The sequence below is a fragment of the Agelaius phoeniceus genome, chromosome 5 (genome assembly GCF_051311805.1).
Source record: "Agelaius phoeniceus isolate bAgePho1 chromosome 5, bAgePho1.hap1, whole genome shotgun sequence".
Classification (NCBI taxonomy): domain Eukaryota; kingdom Metazoa; phylum Chordata; class Aves; order Passeriformes; family Icteridae; genus Agelaius; species Agelaius phoeniceus.
In genome coordinates, this window is record NC_135269.1 from 2490285 (window position 1) to 2502087 (window position 11803).

At 36.7% G+C, this 11803-nt stretch overlaps 1 protein-coding gene across 1 annotated transcript; it reads right to left on the reverse strand.

Annotated features, from left to right (window-relative positions):
* Positions 1 to 11096: 11096 nt before the first annotated feature.
* On the reverse strand, positions 11097 to 11803 carry CAPZA3 (capping actin protein of muscle Z-line subunit alpha 3). Its single transcript, XM_054632205.2, is given in 4 exon segments — positions 11097 to 11215; positions 11218 to 11366; positions 11368 to 11447; positions 11450 to 11803. Coding segments are annotated over 4 exon segments (702 nt in total).

Here is an 11803-nt window from a genome sequence, read left to right on the forward strand (position 1 = left end):
GCAAATGGATCAAAACAAGAATTCTAAAACCTTAAATATCAATATTTCTTTATGCATAAGAGTGGATCATTTAGAGGCAGAGTGCAATGTCTGTCACTTTGATAAACCAAGGAAAATGTCATAGCAAACTGACATATGGAGGTAGTATTGACATATGGAAATATCCATAAGATAGGAGGTTATAGTGAATAGGAGGTTATTATGAACTGAATTTCAGAATTATATGGAATCAGCAGAATAAATTCAAAGCTGAACCATAGCATAATGCAGAGTACTATTCAGGAGCTATGGGCAAGTCTGCTGCTACAAAATCCATTTTCCTCCAGTCCTTTTCCATCTGCCCTTTTTTTTTTTAAACTTCTGCTCCCTAGTCATCCCTCTTTTATCCTGCACAAGCTTTTTACCCCTGTGCCTTGTAATTCACTTAATTCCTGCTTCTCTAGGCTGTGCAGCTTGCTACCAGAGGAGCACTAAAAACAAAGGAGAGATTTGAGAGATTTTCTGCCTGCTCAGTGTCATGTAGATGCAATTTCAAGGGAGATTCTTGCTGAAGCTGGAAACAACCTGCTCCGTATTGATTGAAGACCTCTCTGTCCAGCACTTGTGGGACTGTGCCTCCAGCACTGTGACCATGAAGTGCTCCACTATTAACTCCACCTCATCTGGGCAGGCTTCATTCCTCTCCCACCTAAGACTGAGTTGTGACTTGGCACAGTTTTATTCCCCTCATGGGTGGAAACTGATTCTTCTGATGCTCTTTGTCCTTGCTCAAAAAGCCAAATCGTGTTGGCTGCTCTGTGTGTTTAATTGCAGGTGTTCCTGTATCATTGCAGTAATTCAGGATGTGGCTTCCCATAGGAGGGATGCAGGTTACAGGAATGTAGTGGTACAAGTGCTGTTTCTTCTCAGGAATTTATCACAATGTGCAATACTATTTTATGCAGGATAAACATGTCTTTAATAAATATTCATGTACCATTTGTCTGGGTTTCTACATGGCAATTTTCATAGCTACAAAACTCATTTAATACACAAGCCTTTACTCAGTCTGAAAGCTTTTAGCAACAGATATTCACTCTCAGTGACATTTCACTTGATTTGACACAATTGAGGCATTTAAATATTCCTTTAATATAAATAACAACATTTTAATAAAATATTATTTTTAAAGCTATCCTGATGTGTATAAATACTGTTGTTGTATAAACAGATTAAGTATGAGAGCAGAATAGATTTAATGTGGAATAAATTTTTATCATGAGCAATAGTAAGTTTATATGTTGTAGCTCCGCTTGTAGAGATATTTACAGTAATCTGTAATCAAAGTTGTTTTGCATCCAATTTTTAAAGTGATCAGATAGCATTTTCCAAGGCTGTTATACTGAAAAACACAGTATTTGCTGTTTTTTAAAAAAGTCTGCAGATACCAAGGAATGCTGCATATAAAGCTTCAATGTTCTATAATTATATTGGATACAGTAGCTAAGTCACTACTTTAAACTGCATATTTGTAAATCTATTTGGCAACCAGGGAAAAAGTTTAGCTGTCAACCATTTATTATATTATTTTCTTTCAAAGGAAAACTTTTATTATCCTGAAATATGTAGCATAGCACTGAGGTTCATCTTGCTTAGACATATTTATTTTTCAATAATTCCTCAAATATGACTTTCACTACAACCTTGTTTCTTGTGAGGATTACCTGGAATCTCCAATGATACAGCATTAAACATTGAATAAGTGACTGCAACTTGCATCCTGTACATGAATTAGAGCTTAGCCCTTTTATGATTTTTAGGTCTCCTAATTTTATTGGCTCTATTTCATCTCAAAGTGTACATATGTGCACACACATATGTTTTATAATATCTATATATCTATATATACACATACACACATTACATTTATATTTTAAATGTATCTAAGGCTTTTTTCTTCCCATAAAATATGTTTAGCAGGTCTGTCCTGTCCTATATATGGAATTTCACAGCCTGCAGTGACCCTGGAGGTAGCAATGTCAGTTATATTGTGCGGCCCAGCTGGGGATTCTCTCTGAGATCCAGCATGAATTCCAAAATCATCTGAGCTGCAGTAGCTCCATAGTGCATGGAATCTCATCAGCCTGGGGTTTAGCTCTTCAGGCAGAGCAGGAATGAGTCTGGTTCAAGAACTGAGCTGATCAGGGCTTGGATATCCCAGTACCAAGATCAAATGTGCAAAGATTTTAGAAGGATTTCATACCAAAAAATGGAAGTTTTTACTTGGCTGTCCAAAATCCTTATTTCAACGGTCTGATAGAAATATATCCGCCCTGCACTAATAGTATTCTTTGTCTGTTTTTCAGAAACAGGCACTACTCTAAGAACAAACACTATTTCCCCCCATTCCCACCACCAGCACACAGATTTTTTTCTGCCTCCTTCCATTTGTTTTATTTTCTGATGTGGGTACTCACATTCACCATGCCACTTGCCAAACTATCTTTCCTTTTGGTGTGTTGGTGAAAAACAGGATCTTAATCCTTTCCACCAGACCCATCAAAGGAGAGTTCTGCTGTTAGGTACGAAGGGGAGCACCCAGAGTTTGCTTTAGAGGGAGGAAGGAGGGTTGCTCAGAGCTCTGCTGGTGAGTGAACCACTAAATTGAGCTTGCAGCTCAGTTGATGTGTGTTTAGGGAGAGATGGGGATCATGTCAAACTTCCCAAGGGAAAAGTGCAATCTCCTATTTCATGCCCCATTCCCTGACATCAAAACAAGTGTAAGGGCTTTATTCTCCTTCTTACCAGACTGAGCAAAGAGATCATCCAGCCTTTCGCCTGTGCACCTGGGAAGGAGCCTCTGAGCTGCTCAGTGTCACAGCAGCATGGAAGCTGACTCCTGACCTACATGGCCCAAAGTCAGGAGGGTAATTCAGGCTGTATTTGAATTTTCTTCAGGCATCAAAAGGCAGAATGGGAGAAGGACAAACTGAATTGAGCTCTCCTGTAAAATCATATATTGGCAGTCAGGGTTGCACAGCTGAGTAAAGAGAGAAATAGCAGAAAGAAAAAAAGAAGCAAACATGCTGAGCAATGTATTTTGGCTTTTGAATTGTTTTCCTGCTTCTGGATGAGGCAAATAATGCACACAAGAAAGCACTTCTGCCACTGTTGATATGAGACTACAGATCTGCATGGAAAACTTGAAAATGCATAAATTCATCACTAATTACATCTTAAACAAACATTTAATATAATTTCAGATTTCACCACATCATACTAATGAGCTACAAACAACTGTCCTTTGACCCAGAGCTTACAGCCCCTGGCAATTTCCTTTCTACTTAGCACATCATGAAGTCTTTAGATGGTAATTTTACAATATGACATGGTTAATAATTTGGTCTTTTAGAAGCAAATGAAATAGAGAATATTCTTCCAGGGAATTGAAATTATCAGGATTATGCTGCCTATGAGGAGCTTAATGAAACAGGAACAGAAGCATCAAAGTCACTTTTGACTGCAGAATTTCATGATAAATATATTGAGTTCTTTTAATTTCTGCTCCAACTTTTTGCTTATAAAAATATTGTGCCAATATCAGTAGGAATTAGACATTGGAATTACTTACACTGCTGCAGGGGTAAATTTTCAAATGCTTTCACCTCTTCTAATCTGGTCCTATGTGTTCAGAGAATTGACAGAAATTCCCTTTATATAGGAAATTCTTATAATAAATCTTGCTTTCAAAAAAAGTACTGGACAACCTCAAATTCTAAAACAAAGATCTATAGCAAGCAAAAATCCAAGGTTTTTTCCCACCTTCATTCTGCACCTAATTTTTAATGAAGGACTGTGAGCTTCATGTATTTACTTTCCCACTACAGAATGGTCAATCACCTCACAGAAATTAAACAGAATTTCACTCTACTGGATCCACAAAAGCAGTATGGAAAATTTTTAAAAATTTGGTTTTATATCTTCCTGATGCAGAAGAAGTGACCAGAACAGAACTCTCCAGCTACCTTCAAGCTATGTCAGGAATGATACTAATCTTGCTCCTTTTATGCCTACAAATTGCTTATTTTGTAGAACACATGAGCATTTTCTTACAGTGGAAAAATGAGTTGAACCACACAGCTGAACTTCCTCAAATTCAGAATACACTGAACACTCTTGCTCAGAGCTTAAATGGACAAGGTGCTTCACTTGACTCTTGTGTTTTTAACTAGAGCAAGAATAAATGCTTAGCATTTAATTTACTAAAGCTTCTTGCCTTTTAAGAACATTTCTGGATCTAGTAGTATTCATTTAAAGAAAATAAATCAACACATATTATATTTAAGGCAAAAAATTACAGCAGAATCATGTAAACTAAGTTATAAAATAAATTGGAGCAAAGGACTGGAAATTGGCCTGTCGAAAATGTCTTCAGGCAGGTCTAAAGTTCACAGTCAAAAGAAAAGAACCTTTCTGTTGTTGTCTGTACCTGTTTAACCAACTGTAGCATCATGGTAGCTATATCGTACTGCTCCTCCCAGTGGAAATAGTCACATGATTATAATTAATCAGACAATTAAGGACTTTGTTGAACTGGGACAGACAGAGGAGCCAGAAAAGAGCTGAAGGCAAAATAGAGCCTATGCATTTTAATCTTCTCTTCCTCCCCATGAATACTTCATGGGAAATAACAGGCTGTTTTGAAAGAACCTAAATTTTAAGCACAGTTTGTCCCATAATCTGTATCATACATTTGGCAGCCTATGTAACTTTGATAACAGAAAATAAATCATTGCACATCAAATACCAAAATGTTAATTATGCTTTTCATTGGCTTCAGATAAATCCATATTTTGTAATGGATTTAGGCATATGGAACTACAGCCCAGGGGCTGAAACAACAGCTTGGTTCTTGCAGGGTTTACAGATCATAGAAAGCATGTTGTCAATGTGTCTTTAAAATGACCTTTTGATGGAAAGAGAAAGAATAAACTATAGCTGCTCAGTGAATACTTACAGCACTGGATGATAATTACTAAAGGAACTGGTCTGAGCAAGAATATATTAGCAGATAATGTTAATTATTGAAGAAAGAACAACAGCATAAATTTGCATGTAGATGTTAAAATGGAAAGCAATGGTACTGAATCTATGTAATACAGTACCTGAAGCAATCACATTTATTTTATGGACTTGAAAAACTGATGAACAAGAAGATGACTTCTTACTGCAGATGTGCTTCAGGCATTGCTTCATTGACAATACAAGAATGAATAATAAATACTTCAAATAAGCTGTGCTTCTCATATCTGTCTCTAATGACTATGTAATTAAAGTAAGTTGAAAATGGGAAGTCTTGTGTGAAATATAGTTCTTAAATAAAATTAATATCTTCAGCAAACTGGAAATTCCTTTTTTCTCAAAAATAATCACAGGGATTTGTAAAAGATATTTACTAATGAACTTGTAAGCATTGGAAACAAAAACCCACTTTTTCTCATCTGTTGAATGCTATAAAGCAAGAAAGACAGCATAAGGAAACTTGATGGCTTGGAACATGCCTGGTTCTAAAGGGAAGTGATCTATGGTGCTTCAAGATCAATGGAGTCAATGATAAAGAAAGGACAACACAGCTGTTCAAGGCATTTTTTCCAATTTTCCATCCAACACAAAGTTTAAGCAGTTTTTCCACTTGTGTGAGTCTGATTTCTGAGTGGTGAGCTTCTCAGAGGTAATCTTCTTACCAGTATCTTCAATGTAGGGTAAAAAACCCCAGAACTCCACGACCATCCCCCCTGCCCCCAATAATTTGTTCATCTTTCCTTTGTTTATCTTGTTTCAGAAACAAAGTGTTTCTAGCTGAAACCAAAGACATTTATTGAAACCTAAATTTTTTTGTTTGTTTTTCACTGAAACCAGTCTCTATGAGGTTTAGCTGTCAATTCCCCACTCAAAGAGAAGTGGCTTATAGGGTATTTATTTTTCTTAATCTCTAGAGGAACTTGGACTCTTTCAGCCATAGAATTCCTATAGTGGGATACATTTACCAGAATGCTGTCCCAGCCTATCCCAACTGAACTGCAAATTAAGCATTCCCTTCCAAGGTGGGCAAAGAATGAGCCATATGAAATGGGCATTTCACCACGTGCCCAGGCAGAATGACTGGAGGATTAATGCCAGAAGGGGCCACAGTGACAGTCTCCAGCAGTGAACATGAGTGACTGTGAGCACAAACTCATATTTTCATCTCAGTTGAATGTGTAGGATTTAGTATGGCCTGATCTATGTATTTGATTAAAAGTCTAACTCCTCAGCAGGCAGGCTGTGTCTCAGAAGTCAGATAACAGTAAAATTACATGAGCAGCACAATACTCCATGTTTTGTCTTCCTCAGGCTTCTGAACTTCTTGTGTTTAAGAATAAACAAACTGTGTTTTAGAAAAAGCAATGAATAAGTGAGTAAGCAAAGACTTTTGATCCTTTGCTTTCTGCCAGTGAAGATGAGCACACCTAAATAGCTGTAGGCTTGCCAGGGGCTGGTGCACTGATCTGAGATCTGTGTAGGTAGATCTTGAATCTTTACAGAAAAGAAAGCTGTTGTACATGAGAGTACAGCAGTGTGCTTGAGGATGTAGGTTTGTAATTCTAAATTTCAACCAGGACAGGAAATTTATTGTTTCTTAATTCCTTTTCATTTTGTGAAAGAAACTCACATCAACTATCTAAGAATTTCATTTGGGATCGTGGCTGCTTTGCACACGTGTCCCATATAATTTTCTTGATCCCTACCTTACTTTTTAAGAGCCAACCATTGTTGTCTCCAATCTAACCTAGACACTGGCCTTCCAGTCCCCTGAGACTGGGTCTCATCTGCACTTCTGGGAACATACAGTGGGACAGCCCCTAGACAGGTCTCATCTACAATCTCTGTCACTATCAGCAGACTTTATTAGGATCCCAGGATGCTAAAAAAAAATCTCAGGATATTGTCCGGATGTTAATTTAATTATATGTAGTAGTTCCTTTTTCCATTAAAGGATAAATTATTACCTTAATGATCAAATATGGCATGAGTAATTTGTTATTATTATTACCACTACTACTACTACTGCTACTAATGTCTCCTATTTCCTCAGTTTTATATGGTGACAATTCGTTATTATTATTATTATTATTATTATTATTATTATCTCATTCCCTCCATTTTGTACGGTAGCAATTCCAAAGCCTTTCTATAACAAACATGTCTCGTAACTTTGGAGAATGCCAGGATACTATGCTAGCTCAAAATAGTTATTTTTTGAAACAGTGACTCTTTGAAACCATCCCACATATTTTATAACTCTGAAGCTTTCATTAAAAAGGACTATGAAATCCACTATTTGGGCAGGAATGGCATACTGACATACAGACTTAGAAAATATCTTGCACTTGGCATGTACTAAATCTGCTTTTTCAGATTTATTGAAACATTTTAAACCATTCTTACTGTAGAAGGGAAAATAATCCTTGAATTTAGTCCTACTATAGCTGCAGCATTAATGTGTTGCTTGTTTGAGCTCAGTGACAGAGAGACACTTGACAGAAGGTTCTTTGGAATTCCTTAATTTTTATTTCCTCTGTTTTAAAATCATATTTTCTTTTCTTTCCTACAGTTCGGAAAGGAATGGGGAGTAAGACACACAGTGGAAATTTTAGGACAGACTACAAGCTGGAAAACATACAAGCAAGGTGTTTTGTTTTACAAAAAATGTCTTTTCCATTTCACAAATGAAGCAAAAAAAGAATTTTTGGAAAATGTAGAGGAAAACATGAATTTCGTCCAATGACTAGGAATATTGACAGACTTAACTTTCTGCCAACAGATAACTGGAGTCTTTATTGCCTGTTATAGATTTATCTATCTATTCTGAAACAAAAAATAAATTAGCTTTTAATTCCACACATATATTTGAAAATGAAATCATTACACTTGTTTCACTGGTTTTATTTTGATAGGTTTTCCACCTGCTGTAGAACTAGGAAAACATGAAGCAAACTTTATAATGTGAACATTAAATATTCAGTCCAAATAATAAGTGTCTTCTTATTTTAATGCAGCTGTAAGCTGGAAATGAAGTCCAAGCTAAACTCTAACATTACTGGCGTAGTAAAAATGATAATTTTCTTTACAGGAACAATTAAGGACGGATTCAAAATTACTATCAGAAATAAAAAATTTGAGCCAATTTGGCTCAGGTATGTTTATACCAACTTGGTGATTCCAATGAGTCTGCAAGCCTGAAAATGAAGGAGCAGAATTTTAACAAAATTCCTGGTTTATTTTGAGAGAAAATTACATCACTGTGTAAAGCTGTTCTGAACTTCTGGAGTAGGTGATCCTGTTCTTGTGATAGAGGACAGAGGACCTGCTGCTCAGGAGCAACCCAAGATATGAAGAACCAAAAGATACCCGATGATAATGTTTTTTTGTAGAAACAAAGCAAGTCTTTAGCAGCAGATTGTTATGATTATAAATATGACAGAGCTTCAGTTCCAGGTGTGCTGTACTCCTGACTGCAGAGGAAAACTGCATCCTGTTACAGCTGGATAACTTGAATTTTTGGGTTTTTTTGTAGATATAAATATACATATATTATATGTGCCAATCCTTCATTCCTTTTGTTAAAATACAGAGAACTAGAGAAAAAAAAAAAGTGGGATTCACAAGGAGCTATAAGAATGTGAATGGTTTTCAAAGCATTAGAGAGAAAAAGAGGCTATTTTAGGAATGAAGATAATGAAAGCTGGCATGTATTCCCTATGCAACAACAAAAAATCATTTATAGACAAAAAAGCAAGCAGTTGCAACTAAGTCTCAAAGACATTCAGAGCCACAAAAGTGTATAAATAAAAGTTCCCTGAAGTTTTCCATGGGGTTGGACACCTTCAGTTTCTTCTCATAATGTTTATTCTTCTCCAAGTTTCCACTTTCCAAAAGAATTTTGAAAAAATAAAAAATCCAAGCCCATCCTGGAGAATGTAGAGGGATATTTGACAAAGCCTGTTTTGTAATCATCTTTTCCAGATTGATTTCATAGACTCGCAAAAAATGAGTGAGCATTTTCAGTCAGATCAGAACATTTGTTCTGCTGAAATTTTATCCTTCTCAGCAGCTTTTGTTGCAGATTCTGGTTTCACAGATTCCCTCTTTTACAGAGGAAGGAAATTGAAAGAAAATGAAAAGTTCATAAAGGTAGACTGATAGACTGATACTGCAATATTAAATGCCTTTTATTATTGCACTCCTTGCTACAGTTTTGTTATATAGAAACATCATTTCAAAGTAGAGAGAATTTAATTCTACAGAACCAAAAAGTGCATTGCAAAATGCCATATATTTGCATCTCATAGAGGATTGATCTAGTGGAATAAATATTGAAACTGAAAGTTGTTTAACTGTTTTATATTTTTCACTGTTCTTTATTATTCCCTCTTATTTGTTCATATTTAATATTTGTGAAAAAAGTGATTTTTTCCAGTCCAGAATTTCTAGTGTTATATCTGTGTCTGTTAGCACTTAAATCTATGCCCAAAATTTCTTTTAGTTTTTGGTACTGCAGATATAAACTACACTCCCAATAGCCATCTTCATTATAGCAGCGCTGGGTTGCATAACATTTTTAATAAAATTACTTTTACTTTCAATAAAGAAATAATCACATATTCAACCAAATTCCATGTAAAGACAACTGCTTGCTCATTGAATCGTGTCCAGCAGCAGCACAGGCACTAAAGGATTGGTGGGTTGGTGTTGGATGGATCTCAGCAGCAGCTGTGGGGTGAAAAGAGAATGACCCATAGGTAATGCTGCTCTCCCTGAAGAACCAAGGGGGCACAGAAAATGCTCCCTGTGCTCCATCTTTCTCCCTATTCATCATTGGTTTCTCCGGGAAATTAATTATCATGTCCAGATACATTGAGAAAGGAACCTCCCAAATCTGAGGGCAGTGAGTTTGCAAAATCTTTATTTTCCTTCAAAAGATTAACCTGAAGATGTCCATTTTTTGCACAATGTTTTTTCTCCTTGAAACCATAGCAATGAGTAGTTCTTGATGGCATTTTAAAACCAAGACAATGGAAGCAAACATGGCCAGTCAGCAGCAAATCTCTAAAGCCACAAATGAGTATTTATTTATACAGATGAGTATTTACTAAAGGGTGTGTTCAACCCATGTGGCACTGCAATTCTCACCAGCCATGATGAACAGCAGCAAAATCTTATGCTTTCATTAAAAATATCTAATATTTGTCAGAATAATTCTTAAATGTTCTTAAATTTCTTTTTCCAAGTCTAGTGTCTACACTAGTGCTTGAAATTAAACCTTATTTCTGTTGAAATTCTAATTAAAAGTTATGTTTACAGAAAACAGCAAGGATGATAGGCATTTGTAATAATTTGTGATAAAGGTTAGGAAATAACCACTATCACAGTTTGAAAGTAAACCAAAATCCCATGCATTCCTTTGGCCTTTGTAATAAATACTGGGAGAGAGGGAGTAGCATGACTTTATTCTTTAATGCTGCAACCAGCAGCCAGCTACATCCCTGGGCAGTCCTGAAATATCTTCTGCACTAGCTATTAGAAATTTATTCCTCCAGTGTCCTGATCTTCCTTTTGTTCATGTGCCTGTAGAAGGGATTCAGAGATAAATGCACAAGCAAAGCCTGAAGGCCGAATTTACAGGGCTTCTGTAGCAATGAAAGAAATCTAAATACTATGTCCCAATCTTTGTCAATCTACCTTAGCAACTTCCTTAAAATCAATGTTTCATTTAGTGTGATGCTACATAAGTGAATATAATTTTGGTTAAAATTACAAAAGAAAATAAGAATTTGCTTACTATCTCACCTGTAGCATTGTGCTGCTTTGACATTTTGACTGTTACTGGTAAAGCACTTGAAAAGTACATGAAGAAAGTGAAAAAAAAAAAACCCAACAGATCATTTCCAGTCACAGCAGACCTGAATTATTTTTGAAGTGGTGATTGATTGATGGAAGTCTCTGTACTCTCCTGAGTGATCCAGAAATAAATCAATTAAACAACTCCATTTTGTCTTTGTTTTTTATTTAGGCCATCATATCAAAGAGTATTTCAGCAAGCATTGAGGCACTTCAGCATTGGAGACCTTGATTTTCAGATGCTGATCATTCCATAGTTTATTCCAGTCCATAAAAGTGTGAGTAACAGGGAATTCCTTGACAGATTTTCCCCGCATATATCCTCTGACAAAACCTGAATGTTTTCCAGAATGCCAATACAAAACTTGTTGTCCTCAGCTTTCACAAGTTTCATAAAACCTGTGGCAAACTGCCTTTGGTCTGTCACATTTAGAGTCTCACTCAGGCTTGCTGACAGCTACATGGAAGCTGGCAACTTTGAAACAGCTTGCCTGGAGAAGAATCTCTGTAAAATGAGTGGGAAATGGGAAATGGGAAATGGAATAAGGGCGAAAGTCCAGCCTGATTTCCAAAGGCTGTCCCAATGATTTGAAGGCTGATACTGGTGTGCCTCAAAGCATGAGGCACATGAGAGCCATGACAGCAACTTCCTCAAAATCCTCTTGCCAGGAGGACAATGTGGATGTGGACAGCTGCTCTTGCCCAGGCTGGTTTTGAGGACACAGCAGCTCCCTGCAGGGAAGTGGCAACTCAGATGGCTTTCCAGCCATTTTATGTGGCCTTCTCTCCATTTGGGGTGGCCTCCCAGCCCTTTGGTGTGTCTTTCCAGCCCTTTGGGGTGGTTTCTCACCATTCCCCAACATCCACCATTACGCTGTGCCAT